This window comes from Natrix helvetica, assembly GCF_964273705.1.
Source record: "Natrix helvetica genome assembly, chromosome: 9".
NCBI classification, from domain to species: Eukaryota; Metazoa; Chordata; class Lepidosauria; order Squamata; family Natricidae; genus Natrix; species Natrix helvetica.
This window is the reverse complement of record NC_138560.1, coordinates 24952468-24977443: the sequence shown is the minus strand read 5'-3', so window position 1 is coordinate 24977443 and position 24976 is coordinate 24952468. Positions and strand designations below refer to the sequence as shown.

At 45.0% G+C, this 24976-nt stretch overlaps 1 protein-coding gene across 2 annotated transcripts in view; it reads right to left on the bottom strand.

Annotated features, from left to right (window-relative positions):
- Positions 1-24976, bottom strand: part of GRIK3 (glutamate ionotropic receptor kainate type subunit 3) — a 301429-nt gene that overhangs the window by 123297 nt on the left and 153156 nt on the right. For both annotated transcript variants that reach the window (XM_081961775.1, XM_081961776.1), the window contains exon 2: positions 11798-11974. In XM_081961775.1, coding sequence (XP_081817901.1) covers positions 11798-11974 — 177 coding nt within the window. The remainder of the gene's footprint in view (positions 1-11797; positions 11975-24976) is intronic.

The following is a 24976-nucleotide window of genomic DNA, read 5'->3' as shown; positions in this document are numbered from 1 at the left end:
TCTCAACCTGGGCTGCTTTAAAGATGTGTAGACTTCAACTCCCAGAATTCTTTGCTTTGCTGAGAATTCTGGGAGTTGAAGTTCACACGCATCTTAAAGTAGCCCAGGTTGAGAAATACCAGACAATTTCTGAAAAAAAGAGTAAAATCATTCTAGACAAATTGCCAACTTTTTTTTAATTTAATGAACAGGTTTGGGCTGGTTGATATTTGGAGACAGAAAAATGGTAACTCAGGAGAGTAGACCTACTTCCCAAAAGGACATAGATTCTTTTTAAGAATAGATATGATTTGCATTTCAAAGAACATGTTTACTAAGGTTTCTAATTCTGTAAATTTGGTTTATAAAAAGAAATCCAGTTCATTTAGATAGAGATTAAATGAAGTGCTGTTACACAAAGCAGTAGTGGAGGGATGTAAATTAAAATATTTTTTTAAAGATAATTTAGGCAAAAGCACTGATTTAAGAATGGTTTGGAATGCAAGCACAGCTTTTATCAAGTAATTTATATAATAAAATAGTGAACTCAAAAAGAAGAGTCAAGAGAAAATACAAGCTACTTTGGACAAAAAAAAAAGAATTAAAGAAATTTTCAGAGTAGATTAGTATTTATCAATAAATTAAGCTATTACAATGAGAGTTATCTATGTTAATAGTAAGAGAAATGGAAAAAATTGAATTTGCAAATAAACCAAGGAAGTAACTCACATATAAATCATGAAAATAAAAAGAAAAGAACATGATGTTGAAATGATAAGAGGGATATACAAGTATTAATGTACAATGTGGTCATATAAAATTTTTGATCAATATTATTTTAATTTGCATAAATCAAAATAGAAAGAGAAAATACATGATCTAAAGAACAAAATTTATCAAGGAATGTAGAAGAACAATGTATAAATGCACTTATAACAATAAGGAAAATTTCTGAAGTTATAAAAAGCCAGGAAAGACAAGACCGATTATCAGTGGTTTACTATAAATGCTCTGAGGATGAACTTTTATAACCTTCACAAAACATGATGAATTCTATCTTATAAAGAGAAAAGATGCCAGGCAGTTATCAAGAAGTTAATATAGCACTAATACCTAAAGAGGCATAAAATTCCACTTTTAACAAGAAACTATAGAATGACACCACTACTGAATAACGACTACAAGGTGTTCACCTTGATTTCAGCTGAAAGATTGAAAATAATTTTGCAAGAATTTATTCATGAGGATCAATGTGCGTTTTTATTTAAAAGACCATTAAGGGACAATGTGAGGAACAACATAATGAAAAGCAAACTGTATTGATCTTGGATCAATACAGAGAAGGCTTTTGACTATTTGAATTGGGCTTCCTTGTTCAAGATATTGAAAGACATCAACTTTGGAGAGAATTTTATAAAACGAGTGAGATCGATTTGCACTTCACAGAAAGCACAAATCATTGTTAATGGAGTTCTAACAAAACCATGCAAGTTACAAAAAGGAATAAGACAAGGGCATCCATTGTTTCTTCTCCTATGAAATACTGAATAGAATGATGAGAGGATTGTAGGAATAAAGATTTAAAAAGGAACCTACAAGCTTTTGCAAATGACTCGATCTTGGTTTTGGAAGATTCTTTAAATAAACTTGAAGTTTTAACGGGTAAATTAAAAGCATTTGGTGCATTTGCAGGAAACAAAAATGTTAACAAAAATGTGAAAGATCCAACTCTCAGATCCAATTTTAAAGATGAAACAGTGAAATCCAATTGAGTCCAGTTATTTGTTAATACTAATAGACAGAATCTTGCCAGATTAACTTACTAGATATTTCATGAGAGACTGCTATGTGGCTACCCTGAATCTCTTTCTTCTTCTTCCATCTGGCTGGGGATGGTGCGGCCTCTGATTGTGGACCTCTTTCTCTCCCTGGAATGTGTTGACCTGTCCCTAGGAAGCCATGGTGCAACTGATGAGATCTCCCCTCCTCCTCCAACAGCACATTCCATCACATCACTCCCCCCTTCAATATGTTTCCCTCCCCTCCAAATTCTCAGGATTGCTGGGCAGTGAAGGCAGGGACGAAAGTGCAAGTGTTGAACTTTCACGAGTCTGACAACCCTCCCAAGTCAAATGATTTGCCCTGCAAAACAGCCACAGGATTAGAGAAAAATTGCCTACTTTCCCTTGAGAACTGAATACCTGTGGTAAAAGACCTGGGCATTCTGGCCTTGGTTTCATCTTGCCTGACAGTTCTGGAAGCCAACTTTTTTGTTGGAGCTTCAGGGCTGCCACATTTAGTGCCTGAGAAAACGGGAGGGAGGATTGCAAGGAGCCAGTGGCGGATTAGCTATAAGAACATTGCTTTCTATGGGAGTCAAGGACACTCAGACTGCACCTGGATGGGAGTGACTGGGGGTTGTCTCTAGTTGGGACATTGAAATGATTGGACCACGTGATGGACTTGTGGGTGCAGATCTTTGACTTTCTTTTGGGTGGGGAAAACCCGGAACTCTCAGATTTGGGTTTTCCCAGATGTGCAATATAACATCTCTAATAAAATGGAACTTTGAGGAATCACTAGCCTCAGAGTCTTCTTTCGTTGGGGGTGTTACTTGGAACCTTGATATTGCCCTTGGGTCCCCTGTGAGCAAACTCCCACTCTACTCGCAATAGCAACAGCACTTAAACTTACTGTATATATCACTTCCCAGTGCTTTACAGCCCTCTCTGAGCAGTTTACAGAGTCAGCATATTGCCCTCAACAATCTGGTTCCTCATTTTATCAAGCTTGGAAGGATGGGTCAACCTTGAGATGGTGAGAATCGAATTGCCGAACTGCTGGCTGTTGGCAGTCAGCAGAATTAGCCTGCAGTACTGCATTCTAACCATTGCATCACCGTGGCTCATGACTCACAAGCTCCTCTTCTTGCTTGGAAGTACATGGAAAGTTGAGGAGCTGGAGAGGCCTCAGTATCCCTGAGGCCTCTCCAGCTCCTCAATTTTCCAGATGTTTCCAAGCAGATGAAATCTTAAAGTGTGGACCTGCCTTGCATTCTCCCATGAATGCTCTGCCTCTGGGGAGCCCTTCCCATGTATCCAACACCAAATCCCATTCCCTCTCTCTTCCCCATCCACAATCACAGGTGAGGGTGGTGGATCCCGGGATCACAGAGAACTGGGAGGCAGTTTCTTGAGTAGCAAGGAGCAATGAAAAAGAGAGTGGAAGGTCATCAAAATTCAGCACTTGCAAATCAAAGGCTACTGGGTTTACCTGTTACATGATGGTGAAAGGGCCCACAAGTTTAGAGTCCAACTTCTTTAATGTCTAGGTTGAAATTAATAGAAAGCCATTCTTTGCCTGCTTCTGAAATCACTGTCTAGGAGCATCTGCTGTTTTCTTGTATGCTGTCCTTGGCCTGAGCAATTGTTCCTTTAATAGGTCACGAGCTGCTTGCTGATCCTGCTGCACTAGGAACAATTCCTTCCTGGCTGGTTGCAGGTAAAACCCATGGGTAGATTCCATACATTGCTTGGAATTGATGAGTGCATAAAACTGCTGAATTCCGCTAATGGGAGACCTTCTCTTGGCTATATACATTCTGTTGTAATAAGGTAGTCCTTGACTTACAACCATTCACTATGACTGTCTATGGAGGCTGCCAGTCATCCAGCCCATGGCTGTCCCAGAAGTGCTTTTTCAAAAGGCAACTGGACTTTGTTTTACCTTGAAGATGTTTTGCTTCTCATTCAAGAAGCTTCTTCGGTTCTTGGATGAGAAGCGAAATGTCTTCAAGGAAAAGTAAAGTCCAGTTGCCTTGTGATTTATGACCGTTTTTCACACTTATGACTGTGTCATGGCCATGTGAACAAAATCTAGGCACTTGGCAACTGGTCCATATTTACGACGGTTGCAGTGTCCAGGGGTCACATGACCCCCCCTTTTGTGATCTGAAAAGCAAGGTCAAAGGGAAAACCAGATTCACTTACCGAATAATTTTTACTTACTAACTTTTTTACTAACTGCGGTAATTCGCTTATCAATTGTGGCAAGAAAGGTCAGAAAATGGCCCCAAACTCACTTATCAACTGCCTTGCTTAGCAATGAAAATTTGGGGCTCAACTCTGGTCGTAAGTCTAGGACTATCTGTACCTGCTTAGTTTTTGCCATGAAAATTCCCCCCTCCTTCTCTAGCTGCATATTCTATCTGTAAGGTCCTGCCTCTACTCCCCACTCAAGAAAGTACGGACTCTTGAGGTAGCGGCGTTTCAAAAGGAACCTTTGATTGAAAGGAAGTGATTGCAGGACAGAAGCAAAGCGGGCTCTAAGGCCCCCTTAGGCAATTCTGTTAGGGTAAAGGAGTTAGAAACCCCTCCCCTCAGTCTGATGTTGAATGAGCCAATCCACAGGTGCGAAGATGTGAAGGCGGCCATCCTGGGAAGGAGATAAGGGACGGTTCCCAGGCGCTTCTCTCCAGAGGCTTCAGAACGGAGAGCAAACAGATGGCCCTCCCCTCCTTACACATTCCCCAAAGGTCAATCAAAGCACTGAGAGCCCAAACCGGAACGTGCGTGGATGGGCACGCGGCAGAAAACTGACAACCAGTTTGCTGGCACATGCATCCCTATTTCTTGGCCTTTTTTTTTTTTTTTGGCTGTTTTCAGACCGTTTTGAGGCCTCAAAATGGCCCGCAGATGCCCTGTTTTTTGGCCTGTTTTTTGGCCTGTTTTCAGGTGCTCCGGCAACTGTGAAGACCAGCTGGCTGGTGTGGTTGTATGCACTGGAAACCAGAAAAGCAGCTGGCAAAGAACCACGTGCCCACAGAGAGGGCTCTGCGTGCCACCTCTGGTTGTAGGGAAAGGCCCTATGAACTCAACTCCAAAATTTTGGAGGGTTGCAAGGACTGTAGGAATTTGGTGGATAAGTATACCTTATCCCCTATTGAAAAAGGTTTTTGTTCTGTTCTTTTTCTGTCAGCCTGAGCTTTGAAAGTGGCCCTAGCCTCACTCAGAGCTAATCTTACTACTGGCCAAGTGTTTGGAAGTTGTATCCATTCCTTAAAGGAGGCCGTGGTTGACCCCTCTACTGGGAGCACTGGCATTGGGGTGAAATCCTGGCCTGTTGCAACTCAGAACGGAGTGAATCCAGTGCTAGAATGCACAGAGTTATTGTATGCAAACTCTGCAAAGGGCAGGAGGTCAATCCAATTATCTTGTTGATACTTAATTAAAAAAAACCTCAAATATTGCTATAGAACGCTCGTTTTCTATGATCCACCATTAGTGGCTGGATGATGGCCTGAACTCAGGCCTTGTCCAGTATCTAGAAGGCCCCAAAAAGCTTTCCAGAACTTTGAAGTGAACTGACCTCACCCTCCTATCAGTTATCATTCTTTGTGGGGCCCCATGCAGGCAATAAATGTGTTGCAGGAACATTTTTGCAAGTGCCCTGGCAGTGGAGATTTTTTGGCAGGGGACAAAATGAACCTGCTTGGAAAACCAGTCCATTACGACCCAAATGACAGTATCAAGCCGAGGAAGTGCAATGGTCAGAGTGCAGTACTGCAGGCTACTTCAGCTAGCTGCCGTTTGGCACTTCAAATCTCACCAGGCTCAAGGTTGACTCAGCCTTCCATCCTCCCAAGGTGGGTCAAATGAGGGCCCAGATTGTTAGGGGCAATATGCTGACTCTGTAAACCACTTAGAGAGGGCTGTAAAAGCACTGTGAAGCGGTACATAAGTCTAAGTGCTATTGCTATTCCTCCCACTTTCAGGCAGCTCTACAATAAAATCCATTGTGATCTCTCTCCAAGGTGCTGAAGGCTCGCCTACAGTTTGTAAGAGTCCCAGGATTTTTCCCTGCCTCCCTTTTACTGCTGTGCAGACAGGGCAACTGGCAACGTAGCTTTCTATGCCCTTCTTGAGGGATGACCACCAGAACTCTCTTTTAATAAGATGCAGGGTTTTCACGAAGCCGAATTGGCCAGCCAGTTTGGAATTGTGGCATACTTTCATGAGAGGAAGCTTCTGGCAAACTGGAACATATAATTTAAACCTCCCCCCCCCCAAACCAGGCCAAGTCATCTCTAAGTGAACAGGTATTTTAATGGGCTTGGATCCATTCATTGTTAAGTAGGGCTTGTTTGAACGCCTGAATGGTGGCATTATCCATTAGGGGGTCTTTTTTAGCTTGTGCCCTGGTTATTACCTTGGCTACCAGCTGGGAGGCTGGGAGAAAGGGTTTGGTCACCTCGGGCTTTTCGCTATTATACTGAGGTTTTCAGACAGTGCATCTGCTAGAAAGTTTTTCCCCCTAGGAAAATATTGGAGGCTGAAATCAAAACATTTAGCCCAGTACACTTGTTTTGGGGAGAGTTTCCGCGGGGTCCAAAGAGTCTCCAGATTCTTATGATCAGTCCAGACTTTGAAAGGGATTTTGTTCCCCTCTAAGAAATGTCTCCAGGTAAAGAAGGCCCATCGCAATGCATATGCCTCTTTCTCCCAGATAGCCCATCTCTGTTCAGTGACTGTTAGCTTTTTAGAGGTGTACGTGCAGGGTTGTATTTGGACCTGTTCGTTTTCTTGGAGTAGGACTGCCCTGGCAGCTACGTTGCTGGCATCTGCCTGTATGATAAAAGGTTTTTCTGGGTCTGGGTGCTTTACGATTGGCTCAGCCCAGAATAATTGCTTCAATTTCTCAAATGCCACCTGGCATTCCATAGTCCAGTTTAAGGGCTGCTTCAGTTTTGGCTTGCCTCCCCCTTTTGTTTTCAAAAGATTAGTGATGGGGAGTGCAATTTGCGTGAAAGCCAGAATAAATTGTCAATAGAAGTTTGCAACCCCGCTTGTACTTTCCCCAAGTCCTTCCCTGGCTGAAGCCGGTCATCCTGGGAAGGAGGTAAGGGACGGTTCCCAGGTGCTTCTTTCTGGAGGCTTCAAAACTGAGACCAAATAGATGCCCCCCCTTGCCCCTCCCAAAGGTAAATCAAAGCACAGGGCAGGTAGGTGTCAGAGCTAAGGTTATAAACTAAGGGATTACAGGGTGTGTAGGAAAGAGGAAGAGGATAGTAAGTGAATAAATGATCCAGCCCCCCCCCCCCCAGAAATGGCAGATAGGGATCTGACACGATCACACAAACAGAACTGAAGAATGAAATGGGTTATAGGATTGATAAGAAGCCAAATACCTGGGTATCAATATGACAAATACGAAATGTACTGTATGCTATTTCACAGTAATTATGTTAAGACATAAAATGAAGTTTTAAAAAAATATGTTAAGATGGGACAAAGTACAATTCTCTTTCTTGGGGACAATTTTGGTGATTAAGATGAATGTTATTTTTGTTTCAGATAATACCTATCTGAGAACTGATGTGCCATTTAAACAATGACAGAAGGTCATATTTAAGTTTGAATGGCAGGGGAACAAAACACGAATAAAATGCAAGGTGCCTCAAGATGTGAAGGAAAGAGAAGGATTGGGTTCACCTGATTTGAACTTACATTTTTCAGTGTGTGGTTTGGTTTGGATGAAAGAGTAGATGTTGTTGAGAAATAGAAGTCCTTTGGAGTTACAAGGACACAGCCTGAGAATTGGGTAGCATAGATACTTGTGGCACAATGAAGGTAAGGTTAATGTAGAATTTAACAATCATTATGATAGCTGTGCCATACTGAGAATATGGAACACACCCAGCTTCTGCCCGAAAACACTTTGTGACTTAAAGTACAAGAAGCATTTCATAGACGGGAAACAGAAATAGAACCATAGGGCTGGAGGGGAGCTTGTAGATCTCCTAATAGAAGGTGGGAGACCTTATACCATCCTAGTCAAATGGTTGTTCCATCTTTTCTTGAAGCTCTCCAGCGACAGAGCAGCCACAACTCTGGAGGGTAAGCTGTTCCATTGACTAATTGTTCTCACTGTTGAGAAATGTCTCCTGAGTTCCAGATTGGGTCTCCCTCTGAGGAGCTTCCACTCATTGCTTCTTGCTTTGAAAAATAAGTCAATCTCTGACAGCCCCTCAAGTATTGGAAAATGGCTATCAGGTCTCCCCTAAGTCTTTTCTTTGTTAGGCTAAACATACCTAATTACCTTAGCTATTCATTGCATAGTTTAGCCTCCGGACCTCTTCTTGTCTTCTCTGAACTCTTTCTTGTACCTAGTTTTCCTCACTAGGTATGACATCACTAATCTGGTCTAAAGCAGTACTATCACTTCTCATGATCTTGATGCTATCCATCTGTTGATTGAGCCAAGGATTGCTTGTAGTTTCATGGTGGGTACAGTAGTTCTGAGATGACATCTGCCAGCTCCTTTAGAACTCTGGGATGTAATCCATCAGCCCCGTGATCTGTATTCATCAAGATCAAACAGGTGTTCTCTTACCATTTTTTCTGCTTATTTTAACTTTTATTTGTAGTCTGTCTTTTACAATTATGTTTTTGGTAGGTTGGGCCATAGTTTATTTTTGTGTGAAGACAGATGCAAAGAATGAGTTAAGCAGCTCTGCTTTCTCTCTGCTGCCTATTACTTCTTCGCTGTCTTCTCTCTTTAGTGGACCAACTGTTTCCTTGATTTTTGTCTTGTTATTTATATGTTGGAAGAAACTTTTAAAATTATCTTTGACTTTTGTTGCAACTCTTTGTTCATTCTGAGCCTTTGCTTTCCTGACTTCGTCTTTGCAGATTTTGGCTATCTACTGATATTCTGCCTCAGTTATGTGTCCTTCTCTCCATTTTTTGTACTTGTCCTTTTTGTCTTTCAATTTGTCAGAGTGATCTTTGCACAACCATGCTGGTTTCTTCTTGAATTTCTTGTTTTTCTTTTTCAGTTGTATTGTGCTGGTCTAGGCTTTTATGGTCATATTTTTCAGAGTTTCCCAAGCTTCTTGAGTTGTTTTCCCTTTTAGGATTTTCATCCAAGGAATCTTTCCCAAGTTCTCTCTAAGTTTATTAAAATCAGCTCTTTTAAATTCTAGGGCTCTGTATCATTGTGTTTTATTGCTTGTGTTTGCATTACATTGAATTCTAGTATGACATGGTCTCACCCAAGGTTCCTGCAGTTTCAACTCCCTCTATCACTCCTTCTCTGGTTGTAAGAATTAAGTCCAGTATGACTGTCCCTCTACTTCCCTCCTCTATCTTTTGGACAACAAAGTTGTCCACTAGGTTGGCCAGGAACCTCTTCAATTTCTCACTGGGCGCAAAATTAGTCTTGCAATTGATGTCAGGGTAATTGAAGTCCTCCATTACTATTGTAGTGTGTTTCCTACATATATTTGTTAGTTGGTTGGCAAAAAGTTCATCTATTTTTTCTGCTTGATTGGGTGGTCTGTAGTACACACCTATGGCCATGTCATTCTTTTTTTCTTCTTTTATATTGGCCCATATTCATCCATATGCAGATGAAAAACAAGTGAAAGAATGTATGATAAAATGAGGTTGATTACAGTATACAAATGGATCAATGGGAGAAATTTTATTTATTAGATTTTTATCCCACCTTTATTATTTTATAAGAAACTCAAGGCAACAAACATACCTAATATTCCTTTCTCTCATATTTGAAGTTTCTTTCTATTGCTTTTTATCCTTTCTTTTTTCTTTCTTTCTTTTTCTTTCATGCTTGTTTTCTCTCTCTTTGTTTTCTTTATTCTGTATTAGTTTTTTATTCTCTTAAGAATATTTTATATTCATTTAAAACTTTTAATAAAATGTATATATTAAAAAAGAAATCAATCAATCTCAAATGGCTAATTTATCATAAGGAAGAGCAATTTTGTCAGAAGGAATGTAAGATAAAATCAGAAGATATGATGGCAGAGGGAAATGTTTATCAATGCTTTTCTTATGTTCTTAGGTATTAAAAAGATTTAATGTAGATACAAAAACATTTAGGTTTGAGCATTGAGGTTGAAGCAGAATTGTGTATAATGAATATTTAATTGCTAAAATGTATAAACTGTTACTGAAATTTGAAGCAGAAGAAAAAAGAGACTTTGAATGGGCAAACATGGAGAGGTTCAGTACTACCCACAATGGAGAAATTATGGGTGAAGATGATGAAACTTTTGAGGTTTCTTTGAACAGAGAAAAGACAATGCTAACAAGGCATTTCTGTAATTTTTTTGCATGAAATGGAAAAGAAAGAACATTTATGCCTCTGATGATTAGAATAGATTATAGAAAAAACTGAGTTATGCTATAACCATAAAGCAGGAGGTAAATTTATAATTCTACTTATAACTGTTCTAAAGAAAACCAGAAGCCACTTTGTATTTTCTTTCTTTTTTTGCACTTTTAGTTCTTTCATTGATCTCTTTTCTTTTTCTCTTCGTCTCACTTTATAGTAATTTCTATTAGTTTTTTTTATCTTTTTTCTTAAAAGTTTTAATAAATTCTATTTTAAAACGGCAAATGTTGGCTCCCATCTTGAATTTGGATGAGGAAGCTACTTGCTTTCTGAGTTTGCTAAGGCCAGCCAAGTCCTTGTGGCAGAGAGTCTCCCCGCAATAAGGAGTCCCCCGTCTCCTGGTTCATGGCGCTTACGGGAACCAATCTATGGGAGACAAATAGCTCTAGAAGCCATATCACAACCATCTGCTCCAATGCTTCACTCGGTGAGTGTGTGAACACAGATACACTCACACATAATATGCTTACAGAGAGTGGGTCGCAGTTCTTGTGCAAAGGAAGCTGTCATCATAATCTTATTCACAAGCCTTAACCAGAGGAACATTAAACACTAACACAAAGAAGAGGTTTTTTTTAAAAAAAAGATTAATCTTATTTATTCATCACATTTCATTAGTATAGCCTCTAAGTGGCATGATATAAAAGTTTAAAATTCTTCAACAAAAAGAACCAGATAAATGTAGGTCAAGGTTCCCCTCGCACAAATCTGCTAGTCGTTCCCGACTCTAGGGGGCGGTGCTCATCTCTGTTTGTAAGCCAAAGAACCAGCGCTGTCCAAAGACGTCTCCGTGGTCATGTGGCCGGCATGACTAAACGCTGAAGGCGCATGGAACGCTGTTCCCTTCCCACCAAAGGTGGTTCCTGTTTTTCTACTTGCATTTTTATGTGCTTTCGAACTGCTAGGTTGGCAGAAGCTGGAAAAAGTAACGGGAGCTCATTCCATTATGCAGTGCTATGGATTCAAACCACCGAACTGCCAACCTTTCTGTTCGACAAGCTCAGAATCTTAGCCGCTGAGCCACCGGGTCCCTCTAAATTTAGGTACAACATAATAATAATAAAAAAAGATTCCACAAAGATTTTCCAGGTGTTGGAGCCAAGAAAGGGATTTCAGCTTCTGCACCTCATTTCCTTGACTTCTCTGTGCACAGTTGGCCCTTTGTGGAGCACTGATCTGACTTGCAAAATCAATGCAAGGAAAGTAGCAGTCAGGGACAACCAAGCAACCACTCAGTTGCTGAAGTGCTGAAAGAACCCAAACACTCTTCAGTTTAGCTCCTTGGACTTCTGACTTCTGGTGTTTTTCCCTCCCAACCTTTACCCCCTTGTCCCCTTTGGCCCCTGAAGTATTTGGCACCCTGACTCACAGCTGGTTTCCCAGCACCCTCCCTCACTTCCTCACCCACCATCCTTCCACAGTCTCTGCTGCCCTCCACCCTTAAAGTATGTTTCCCCATTAATTTCTCTATCATTGACTTTCCTTCCTCAAGTCCCCATTTGGGACCGACAGTCAATCTGGGGCTTTCATGAACTTGCAGCTCTTATGGACTTTGAACCCAAGAAGGATGGCTTCACTCGCATAAAATCCTTCATCGGACAAAACCTCAACCCACACTCACCTTTCTTAGTGGCTTCAAAGCTATCGTGGAAATGTATCCTCTGGATATCATACGTTAAGGTTGTGTTGGGTAACAAAGTCCTATTCCGGTTGATGATGTTGGCTGAGAATCGGAATGCTTGTTCCTCGGCGTTCATTATCTGGGCATTTGGTCCATCGGCATATTCAAAGATTCCTCCTGCAAGACAATTACAGACTGTCATGGCCACCTGCAAGTCCAGTCAGGCCCAAGCAGAGATTGCAATTCCAGAAGAAGAAAAAATGTGAAGAAGATACATGAACCCTCAAACAGTGCAGTAAATAACTGGTTTAGGTTTAAGGCGAAAAATGGCCCTAATGGGCCAACTGGAAGCTTGGGAACAAACTTCCAGTCCATCTGTTGGGCCTGTTGTTTGCTCTTTCCAGCCTCCGGAGGCTTTTCTGAAGCCTGGGGAGGGTAAAAACGGCCTCCCCCAGCCCTCCGGAAGCCAGAAACGGATGTTTCTGAACTTCCAGTTGGCCCAGTGGGCCCATTTTTTGCCCTCCCCAGGCTTCAGGAAAACCTCCGGAGGCTAGGCAGGCAAAAAACAGGCAAAGCGGAAGTTCAGAAACCATCCGTTTTGATGCGCACACATGCACAAGTGAGCGGGCAGGATTGAATTGGTGTGAATTGGTGTGGGCACACATGTGCATGTGATAGTGCATGCACACACAATTTTGGCATGCCATAAGAAAAAGGGTTGCCATCACTGCCCTAGGAAGTGCAAGAACTGCCCTTGCCTCCACAATCAGCATCAGCTGAAGCTTCCAAATGCTCTCCAAGGATAGCTGGATGTAAAGCGCATTGCAGCAGTTCAGAAGTGAGATGACCAGCACAGGGAATATGTCTTAGACCAGTGATGGTGAACCTTTTTTGGCTCATGTGCCATAAGTGGGGGGAGCGCAGGGGGGTCGTGTGCAGGCGTGCCACACCCATAATGCAATGTGCAACCCTCCCAGTGCGCATGCACGCACTACAGGCACAACCCCCCCCCATTTTTGCCTGCTTTTTTCGCCCTACCCAGGCTCCAGAGGCTTTATAGGAGCATTGGGAGGGCAAAAACAGCCTCTCCCGCCCCCCCGCCCCCCAGAAGCGCTCTGGAGGCTTCAGGGACCTTCAGGAGGCTTTCCTGAAGCCTTCGGAGGGCTCAAAACGACCTTCCGAGAAAACTGGAAGTCACTTCTGGTTTGCTTGGAGGGTCGTTTTAAGCACTCCGAAGGCTTCAGGGACCTTCAAGAGGCTTCCCTGAAGCCTCCGGGGCAGTCAAAACGACCCTCCAAGCAAACAGGAAGTCCGTTCCCAAACTTCCAGTTTGTCCGTAGGGCTGGTTTTTTGAACTCTGGAAGCTTCAGGGAAGCTCATGACGCCTCCGGAGGGCCTCAGGGGGGGGGAGGCTCTTTTCACCCGCCCCAGGCTCCTATAAAGCCTCTGGAGCCTGGGGAGGGCAAAAAATGACTTTAAAAAAGGGTGAACTCAGCTGGCCAGGGCACGCATGAGCGCTGGCCAGTTGACAAGGCAGCGCCTCGCGTGCCCTGACAAATGGCTCCACATGCCACCTGTGGCACACGTGCCATAGGTTCGCCATCACTGTCTTAGACAGATACAAACATAGTTGTTGTTTGTCCTGGGCTTGTGCCTATGTAGTGGCGTGTCGGAATGACCTTGGGAAATAAGGGGATGGGATGCCACCAAAGAGGAGGGAGACCACAAGTGAACAACAGGCAGAGAAAGAAACTTAGAAAGGATCTGCTCAAAGTTATCAGAAAGTAAAAAGCAACAGCGAGAGATTTGTATTTTCAGAGTTGCAAAATTCTGTTAATATAGTCATACAATAAAGTACAATTAGCTCATCTGGTCAAGTTTCTTGTCTGGTCTACTTGGGAGGCTGACAACCTACTGTGGGAATAGTTTCCATTCATCTACCCTGTATTTACTTCAATATCATAGAATGTACAACATTCTGTTTTGCTGTCCATTCTTGAAGTGAAATGCTCTATTTTTAACTAACACTCCTTTGCTATAGATACTAATCATCTAAACAGAATTAATAGGCCTCCTTCAGAATCAACTGCTGTGCTGGAATTATAGACCTCGATTCAACCTCTGGATTTTCTGGAGTTCTAGAAGATTTTTCAGTGATGTTCCTAGAAGAATGTCTGAAATTGCAGGTGGTGGGGTGGAATGAGAGTTTTCTAACTCTTTGTTTTGTTTGAAAAATTGAGGGTGGGAAAACAGATTATTACCATTTCCTCCCTTAATTCTCACTGTCCTCTCGACGGGTGGCTCAACAAGAACTGCCATCAATTAATCAATTTTGCTGCTAATTTTCAGTGGCACACTCTTGTGTGCTCTGGGTGTTATGTGAATTGCCCACAACAACTAGTGAAACACAGGGAAATCATAGACAAGGCAACTGAGTTCAAGGCTCTTCCCCAGTGCAGCATCCCAGTCAATGTCAGACTAGCCTCTGTGTGAACATATCCACTGAAGGAGAAACGGTTACTTTGGTCATCACCGTATACAGATCTGACTGATCTGCCTAAGAAAATCAACCAATGACAAACCCAAAAGTGTCTTTATCTTTCTAAATGGAGAAAAAGCAGGATCCAACATAATAAATGTAAATACCATGGATATTATGAAGGAAGAATCAGAAAAGGGACTACATAACATGGGGACAGACTTCAGTTCTCCTCCTAGTTTTATGTTCTTCCAGCAAGCACACCAAGCATCTCTTACCCTTGCAATTCACCCCTGCTGCTGTTCCACTCTTCCTTTTTAGAGCAACATTAAAAATAGAGCAAACCTTTCCAGCCAGTCTTTGCAGGCCATTCTTGAGGCATTCAGATTCCGAGGCTCTCTTCAGAACAAACAAAGCAATCTTAGCAAAGTCTTAGCTCTGAAAGTTGCATTTTGCTGCCATGGATGATCAAACTAACTTGTCACCATTGTTATAGAAGAAGACAGAGATCTCTGCAAAGGCTGCATCCCAAGAGTCTCCTGTAGAGATATTACAGCAGTTTCCAAAGACATTAGAAGACTGTTCTAATCTTAAGATTATTATTGCCGCAACCCTCATTGGCTTAGTCTTGAGACCCCTGAAATTAGCTCTAGCCTGGATCTCTCTTTAATCATCTCCCACTCATTACTTCTCGTCCGTCCTCTGGTCCTTTGGAGAATAAGCTGAAGTCCTCTTCTCTGTCACAACCCCTCAGATATTTGAAGACTGCTATCGCATCTCTCCTAGTCCATCTCTACATTAGACTAGATGCACCCAGTTCTCGCAACTGTTCATCATATGCTCCAGACCCCTAATTATAGATTCAAACAGGCCCTTTGGGGACCTTTTCCTCTCTTTTGAAACACCTCTTTCAAAGGATTTCAAACACCTTTTCTGAACTGATTTTTAATCAATCAGAATAGGCTGGAAGGGGATTTGGAGGTCTTCTAGTCCCACCCCCTGCACAAGCAAGAGACCCTATGTCAATGATGGCGAACCTTTTTTGGCTCGCGTGCCACAAGTGGGGGGAGCGCAGGTGGGTTGAGTGCGGGCGTGCCGCACCCATAATGCAACGTGCGAGCCCCCCAGTGCACATGCGCGCACAACGCGTGACCCCCCCCCATTTTTACATGCTTTTTTCGCCCTCCCCAGGCTCCAGGGGCTTTATAGGTGACTTCCGGGTTGCTCGGAGGGTGGTTTTAAGTGCTCCGAAGGCATCAGGGAAGCCTCCCGATGGTCCCTGAAGCCTTCGGAACGCTTAAAACGACTCTCCGAGCAACCCGGAAGTCACTTCCGGTTTGCTCGGAGGGTGGTTTTAAGCGTTCCAAAGGCTTCAGGGACGGTCCCTGAAGCCTCCGGAGGGGGGCGGGGGAGGCTCTTTTCGCCCTCCCCAGGCTCCTATAAAGCCTCTGGAGCCTGGGGAAGGCGAAAAATAGCTTTTAAAAAGGTGAACTCAGTTGGCCAGCGCGCGCATGCCCTGACAAATGGCTCCGCGTGCCACTTGTGGCACACGTGCCATAGGTTCGCCATCACTGCCCTATGTCATTTCAGATAGGTGGCTGTCCAATTTTAAAAACCTCCAGTGATGAATCTCCAACAACCTCTGAAGGCAACTTATGTTCAACTGGTTAGTTGTCCTCACAGTCAGGAAGTTCCTCATTAATTGCAGGTTGTTTCTCTCCTCGACTACTTTCCATCCATTCTTTCCTCGTCTTGCCTTCTGGTGCTTTGGGAAATAAGTTGACCCTCCCTCTTCAGACAGCTGTTTTACTCCATTATTTTCTAACAAACCAAGCAACCTCTTGGCTGACATTCTGCTTCCAGTATGTTTCAATTGTTAGAAATTATTCTGACCTTTCTGTATTTACACATTTCTACTTTCTTCGTTTATTTTCAGGGCTTAAACCTCCTTGATTCTGTGCCTGAATCACACAATAAGCTTTTGTCACCTTCAAGAGTCCTGCAGTGATTAAGTAGCATTCCAAGTTCCCCTTTAACTAATTCCTCCTCAGGTTACATAATTCTGAAGTTCACCAGGCTGTCGCTGAATCTAATCTTAGCAGTTTCCACTCTTTCCAGCCAGTCTTGCCTGATCTACTTCTTGTCATGGGTCAAAGTGACGGGACCAGAATCTCTCTCCTCTGCTAAATTTTGTGATTTACTGAACTAGATCTCTTTCTTGCTGTCTGGTAAAACAGTACTAAGCCTTCTCTTCTCAGTTCTGCATCTCAACATAGCAGGAAAGTGGGCTACAGTTTAATCCAAAGGTTTTAATTTTTTAACAGCATTTCTTTTAGACTTGAATTAGTTTGTGGTAGAAATTAGGGGTAGAAAAAACAAAACAAAAACATACCGTATTTTTCAGAGTATAAGACGCACTTTTTCCCCTCAAAAAAGAGGCTGAAAATCGGGTGCATCTTATACACTGAATACAGCATTTTGTGCCTCCTGAAACCCTGCCCCCTTCACCAAAATGGCTGTGCAGAGCCTCTAGGAAGCTTTCAGAGTGCTGGGGAGAGCAGAAATGAGCAAAAAATTGGTCAGTTTTTGCTCAATTGTGCCCCCCCCCCAGTCCCCAGGAGCACTCTATAAGCCTCCTAAAGGCTATGCCTGCCCTTTTTTTGACCAAAAATGGGCCGGTTTTCACAGAAAAACAGGCCGTGTTTTGCTTGTTTTTGTGCTCCCCCAGGAGCACTCTACAAGCCTCCTAAAGACTATTCATATCCTTTAAAAAAAACAATGGGCCAGTTTTTGCAAAAAAAAACGGGCTGTTTTTGAGAGGTCTGCAGAGTGCAAAAACTTTATTTTTTAATTTGCCTCTTCAAAATCTTAATACATCTTATACTCCGAAAAATCCGGTACCTTTCTAAATGCCTCTTCCCTCCCAAGTGCATTTCAAAGAAAAGCCCTTTCATGTGAGCTTGAGGTGCACAAACAAGAACAGTGTTAGAATTATTGGTCATCATTAATTGATGCCAAAGTTCCTGGGTTTCAATGGGACCGCTCCCCTGTGACTTCCCTTGTCTACTTGCTCTAACTTCTGAAGGCAGAAATTGCCCTAAACCCATTTCTATCTTACTAGACCAGTGATGGCTAACCTTTTTGTTGTTAGGTGCCAAAAATGCAAGGGCGCATGCGTGATAGAGTGGGTGCGTGCCAGCACCCATAATGCAAAGCACAGCCCCCACAAGCACATGCGTGCACAACCCCCTCCACACACTCTCCCCACCAGGTGCGCCGCACTACTCACCGCCAGGCTGAGCTTGGTATTTCCTCCAGGGGAGGCCCTTTTCACCCTCCCCAGGCTCCAGGAAAGCCTGGGGAGGGTGAAAAATGTGGCCAATGGGCCAACCAGAAGTTCGGAAACAATCAATTTCCTGCTTCTGGAGGGCCTCCGGCTGAGGGAGCCTGTTTTCACCCTGCCCAGGCTCCAAAGGCTTTCCTCCCCCAGCCCTCCAGGAGGTCAAAAATCAGTTGGCTGGTGCGCACATGCGCGCTGGAGCTGACAGCTCACATGCCACTAGATATGGCTCCGCGTGCCACCTGTAGCATGTGTGCCAAAGGTGCGCCATCACAATACTAGACAATCTGTACGCTATTGGGTCACCTTTCAGAGATCATTCCTTAATGAAACAGAGAAATAAAATGACCACCAATGGGCAAGCAAACAGTGCAACTTTTGATTTCCTGCCGGTTTTCCCATTGACTATTGGGGAGCTGTCAGAGATTGTTGGAAGTGAGGATCATATGATCACAGCTGACTGTGGCAGCATAGCAGCCGCAGTGAAGCAGCAGCAACCTGGAAATACTGAAGCACCCACAATTTCCCACATTTTATTCCCATGTGAGTTATGGGTTTATGGCATTTTGTAAGTTAAACATTTAAGTTACTGTACCTTGGTTCAATAATTGATGCCCTATGCCTTTCAGTTTCACACAATTAAAGGTTACAAACAGATAGGAGGATTTTAGTAGCATATAGAGAATGTAAAATCTTTTTTTTGGTTCAAAAATATAATTGCTCTGGATGTTGAAGTTTCAAAAGAACACTTACATCTTAAAACTTTCATATTTCCATCTAAGCATTTTCAATAGATATCCTAGAAGAGATCGCCTGCATCTTTTCTGATAAACAAGCTTTACCAAAAAGGCAAAAGCTTTTGTGAACTGCAGCCACCTCATCAGATACACAGATTGGCTAAACTGATCTGGATTTAAATTGGGAGGCTGAGCAAAGGGAGCAGAAGACAGGGAAAGACAGGTTGCTTATGCAAATACTGGTTACATGTGGGACAGATTACAAGTATCTCATCAATTAACAATTATAATAGGTTAATAACACATTATGCTTTTGCAACCTTCTGAGATTGCGGGAAACCTTTTGATGTATGTGAGTAACAGTCTCTCGCTCAATTTTTTTTGTACCTCCTAGTCAATGCTGACTGGCAATTGCCAGGACAAGTCCCCACAGTTTTCTTAGCAGCATTTTTTTCAGAGGTTTGACCCAGGGGTGAAATCCAGCAGGTTCTGACAAGTTCTGGAGAACCGGTTATGGACATTTTGAGTAGTTCGGAGAACCGGCAAATGCCACATCTGGCTGGCCCCAGAGTGGGGAAGGAATGGGGATTTTGCAGCATACTTCCCCTGCTGTGCCCACCAAGCCACGCCCACAGAACCGGTAGTAAAAAAAATTGAATTTCACCACTGGTTTGACCTTGCCTCCTTCTCAGGGCTGAAATGGAAGGACTAGCCTAAAGCCACCCAACTGACTTTGTGCCTAAAATGGGACTAGAACTCACAGCCTCTCAGTTTCTAGTCTGGAGCCTTAATCCCAACATCCAACGAAGTTCTGATTTCAAACTTGTGTTCATTAAATCTTTTGTACAAAGTCTTCCTGGTTGTCTACACATGTTCATCCCACCAAGACTTTCATGGACCCTGCTGACATGTCCATCACTGCTACATTTCTGGATCAATATTTTTTTAGAATCAAGGCCTACATGCAATCCACTGACATCTCCTTCTCCCTGATTTACGGTAAACTATAAACACAACACTTCACAATTATTAGCTCTGCGGGACCATAGCAGGAGTGTCCACGTTCCTATTTGTGAACCAAGAGAAATTGTGTTTCTGTTGTATCACTGATCCTACTAATATCATGTCACAAAATTAACCTGAAATCCAATTTCAAAGGTGGTTAGAATTTTTAAAAAAGGCAATAAGGCTTCCACCAGCATCACCTTTGAAATTTCCCATTGATATTCTAGTGGCTTTCTCTGCCAGTGTTGGTGGGAGTGATTTTGGTGGTTCCTTGATTGGGCCAAAAAATAAAACAAAAAGACCACCTCATCAGCAATCAACACCCAGATGAGCAGAGATTAACATCAGGATTAACATTAGGCCAACAATCAAGAAGCAAACAATACCCCAATCAAGGAACTGACAAAGAAGCTAACATTGAACAACAGCCCAATCAAGGAATCACCAAAACCACTTCCACTGGCAGGGCAAGGCACTAGTTCAGGGGTGTCAGATGCATCACGTGCTGTTTCTGCCCCCACCTGTTTTAGTGAAGGGGGAAAAAGTCACTGACAAGGAGAGTTTGACACCCCTGCACTAGTATATAAAATGAGAGCAAAATCCCCACTCCCTACTCGCAGTGATGATGTTATCTAGTTGGGTAATGAAATGTTTGCAAGAAAACAACCAAGCTCTGAGAGGATAGAAGACCCCATAGTTCAACCCTAAGCTACAAATATTCTCTTCTATTGAGAGTAAGAAGTAATTTGTTTTCAACGAAGTCAAGTGATAATTGGCCCTGGGTTGAAGCTGGCAAGTGGCGGGAGCTCCCCCCCCCTCCCCTGGCTCCCACCAAGAATGAAATATTTTGGGGGATATTAAAAGAGGCAGAATATTATATTTTGCCCAAAGAAAAAATGGAGAAACATGTTCTTAAAGGCAGAAAGCAGCCCCAGTCTTCCTGAATATTGGAATAGCCTCCAGCAAATGCCTGAAGTCTTTAGAGATGGATATTTTGTACCTATTAAGAAAGACTGGGCCAATCTATTCACAAAGTGCCTTCAGCCACAGCTCCACCAGGCTGATGCTAATGGGGTTAAGAATTCACATCCCCCCACCCAAATTGTAAGAACAGGGCATGGCCTCTAGGACACAATAGAATTAACCCACCACTATTAGAATAGAAAAAAGCACAAGGCTGCTACATTGCACAATCCCCTAGAGCAGGGCTTCTAGCTCTGCTGGCTGGGGGATTCTGGGAGTTGAAGTCCACGCATCTTCAGGTGACCAAGATTGAGAAGCCCTGCCCTAGAGCATCCCTATAAACCCTATAAAAATCCACCCGTTCCTAAGCCAAGGGGTCAGCCACCCCACAAGCATCCTTCGGTCAGTGAAGTTTCTGGAATCCAAATAAACTCTATTTCCTTGCAGCCTCCATTTCATTTCCAGAGCCTTTCTCCCAGCTTGGAACCGGACCAGATTTTTCTTCCAACACAAGTCTGGGATGGGTGATGCTTAGGCCAGGCAGAAGTACTGCATAAATGTGGAACCAGGGTCTGCAACAGTGGTGGGTTCCTACTGGCATTCCTACCAGTTCGCTGCACATGCACATGTGTGCACTTGAAAGAAACTTGCTCAGAAAGCAAGGAAAACAGCTGAGAAGTGGCAATTTAATCCCCCCCCGATCAGCTGGGCTTCAGAAGCTGAAATAAAGCTAAGTTTAGTTTAGTTTATTGTTATTGCACCTTGCACAACGAAATTAAATGTGATCTTCAGTGCACAATGACAGTTCAGGTTGTGGTGGTTAAGGAATCACGTGCAGCCATTAAGCACAACATCAGCTGGTGGCTGGTTTCCTCATTGACTTTACATTGGAAGCTGGCAGTGAAGATCACAAGTGGTGATGTGACTGTGGGAAGATGTGACCATTGTAACTGTGTGCCGGTTGCCAAGTGACCCAGTCATGATCCTGTGACTGTGGGGACACTGCGACAGCCACAACTTCAAGGACCGGCCATAAGTCTTCTTGTTGAGCGCTGTTGCAACTTTGAATGGTTGCTGAAGAAGAAGTCGCTAAGTGAGACTACCTGTATAGTCAAAAGCCCTTCCTTGTCTTTCATGGTTGACAAAGCATAATGATCCCCCTGATGACAACAATTAGACCAACTATTTGGTGGCGTTCGTAGTGCTCTGTGGCCTGCTGGCAAAACCATGTCTTCATGTTTTTTAACCGTATGTATAACCCAGCGGCAGGGGGGCCCACTTTCAAAGCAACAGAGAACCGGTTTGGTCTCTGCTTGATGGCAGATCTACTGGTTTGGGAGAACCGGTCCGAACTGGAAGAAACCCACCTGTTGTGGCCCAGCCGGTGCCGCTGTCACCAGACTCCGAGAGTGATACTCCATACGAGTCAGCTACAGAAGAGATGTGCGATCCTGGACAGGATTCGGAGGCTGAGCAGGAATCCGAGAGTCTGGTCGGCCACCAGGTGGCGCCAGAGGCATGGAGCAGCGGTGAGAGCGAGAGGAGGAGGACTCCCGTTGCCCTGCCTTGGAGCAGCGGAGAGGATAGTGACTCAGGACTTAGTAGGGCGTTTCGGGATGCTCGTTTCCGGCGCGCCCACAAACGCAAGGAGCGTGGGCGTAATTATAGGCAGTAAAGAGCTCTCAGGTGCTGTTGGGAGACGCCCTTTTTAGGTTATAAAAGGGTTGACTCTGGACAGGCTCTGCGTAGCAATCAACAAAGGACTTTGGACAGCAACTCTAGTCTGGGATCCTGCCAAGCTGGATTGCTGCTTTTGTGTGTTCTGTCTTTGTGAGTTCTGTCTTGGTGGCTTGCTGCCACAAAGCCTTGTCTGTTGGTGTAATAAACCTTGTTCCCTTGTACTGTTCCGGAGTGTGTGTACTGTGTGGGCAACGGAGGAAGGGGGGGTCAGAACAGATTGATTGCTACCCCAAACGTATCTCCATTCAGCTATGATGGAGCAACTTCAGGCGGAGAATGCTCTCTTCGCACAGCAACTTGCCTTGCTAACAGCGCAGGTTGCACAGCTGTCTGCTCCTGCCAACCCCCCACCCCCCCAGCAGCAACGAAGGAAATGCCCAGTGGCCATGCCGGATAAGTTTGATGGCAGTCCGAAACTTTTCCCGGCGTTCCTGGGCCAATGCCGGTTGTTCATTGCCTTGAGAGCGGAGGACTTTCCCACCGACCAGACGAAGGTGGGCTTTGTGATAAGCTTGCTCTCAGGCACAGCAGCACGGTGGGCTACGCCTTTGCTGACTCAGCCGAGCCCCCTGCTGGATGACTTCCAGGGTTTTTGCACTCATCTTCGGCTGACGTTCGAAGACCCCATCAAAGGAGAAACAGCCACCAGACTCCTGAAAGAGTTGCACCAAGGGCGTGGTTCTTTACTGGACTACATTACCGAGTTTCGGCTGCTCAGTCAGGACTCTGAGTGGAATGAGCCAGCCCTTATGGATGCTTTTCAGGATGGCCTGTCAGAGGACCTGCAGGATGAGCTGGTGAGAGTGGACAGGCCTCCAACGTTTGACGCGTTGGTTCATCTATGCCTCCGGATTGACGGCCGGCTGCAGAGGCGGAGGCCTCGCCGAGCGTCCCGGGAGGTGCTGAGAGTGCCAGTTCCACGAGAGACTCCTGTCCCACGAGAGGAGCCCATGGAGTTGGGTGCAGCCAGACCCCGCTTGTCACGCACGGAGATGGAGAGACGGCGTGCAGGGGGGTTGTGTTTTTACTGTGGGGATCCGGGACATCTGGCTACGGGTTGCCCCAAGAAGGGAGGTAGAGGGGCTGCACGGTCTACGGCCCCCCCTCAACGACGGACCTCCGTCTCGGGAAACGGGGAAAGCCCGATCTGAGGGAGACTTCGGGTCGGACACAGGCTGGAACAGAGGCGGAGGGGCCTCCACGACATCTGATTCTTGCAGCGCACATTCTCTTGTCGGGTAGTCCGCAGGGAATACCAGCCCATGCCTTGGTCGATTCCGGGGCTACCACGAATTTTATGGATGCAGCGTTTGTCACGAAATATCACGTCCCTCTGTGCCCGGTAGACCCTCCGATGCGAGTGGAGACCATTGACGGCCGGGTACTTCTGTCTGGGCCCATCAAGAACGCCACGCAGCCTTTGTGCCTGATCCTCGGGGAGCATGAGGAGGCCATTCAATTTTACGTGGCTTCGGGTCTGCATTTCCCCGTGGTGTTGGGCTTGGCTTGGCTGCGGGCGCACGATCCCCAGATCCACTGGTCGCAGAACCGCATCTCGTTCCCGTCCTTGCAATGCGTGGACCATACCCGTCATGTTTGCGCGGCTCAGGTGCCCAGTTCGGCCGAGGTGACAGTGCCGCCGGATTTAGCGGAGTTCGCGGACGTGTTTAGTGAGCAGGAGGCGGATCAACTGCCACCGCACCGGCCTTACGACTGTCCCATTGACCTGGTACCTGATGCGAAACTCCCGACGGGCCGCCTATACTCCATGTCTGAACCGGAGTTGGCCGCATTGTGGGACTTCCTTGACAAGAACCTGGCCCGGGGTTTTATCCGGCCTTCGTCTTCGCCCTTGTCTGCCCCGGTTTTGTTCGTCAAAAAGAAGACCGGGGATCTAAGACTTTGTTGCGATTACCGGCGCTTGAACGCCATCACGATCCGTAATCGCTACCCGTTGCCTCTGATTCCCGAGTTGTTGGAGCGGCTCCGGGAGGCCGTGGTGTTTACAAAACTGGACTTACGTGGAGCTTACAATCTGGTCCGAGTCAGGGCGGGGGACGAATGGAAGACAGCCTTTGGCACCCGATACGGACATTTTGAGTATACGGTCATGCCGTTCGGGTTGACCAACGCCCCAGCTGTCTTCCAACATTTTATGAACGATATCTTTCGGGACCTTTTGGATCAGTTTGTCGTCATCTACCTGGACGACATCTTGATCTACTCTACGTCCCGGAAGGATCATCAACAGCACTTGCGTCAGGTCTTGCAGCGCCTTCGAAAGCATCGCTTGTTTGCCAAGCTGAAGAAGTGTCAGTTCTGGCAGACCACCATCGAGTTCCTGGGGCACCGTATATCCCCTGAAGGAATTGCGATGGAGCCAGGCAAGGTGGAGGCATTACGAAGTTGGCAATCTCCTCGACGGATGAAAGACGTTCAGAGACTCCTCGGGTTTGCCAACTACTACCGGTCCTTCATCCCCGGCTTTGCTTTCTTGACCGCGCCCCTCACTCGACTCCTGCAAAAGAAAGTGCCGTTTCACTGGGGGTCCACGGAACAACAAGCGTTCGTGGCCTTGAAGCGCGCTTTTACAAAGGAGCCGATCTTGAAACACCCTGATCCCCATTGCCCCTTTGTAGTCGAGGCGGATGCGTCCGACATCGCGGTGGGGGCGGTGTTATCGCAGGCTCACGCCCCTGATGGCACCCTTTTCCCTTGCGCCTATTACTCTCGGAAACTCAATCCTTCCGAGCGCAATTATACCATCTGGGAGAAGGAGTTGCTGGCTATCAAGGCGGCGTTCGAAGCCTGGCAACATCACCTGGAGGGGGCCAGGCATCAGGTCGAAGTCTGGACAGACCATCGGAATCTGGAGTTTTTGACAACAGCGCGGAAGCTCAATCAGCGCCAGATCC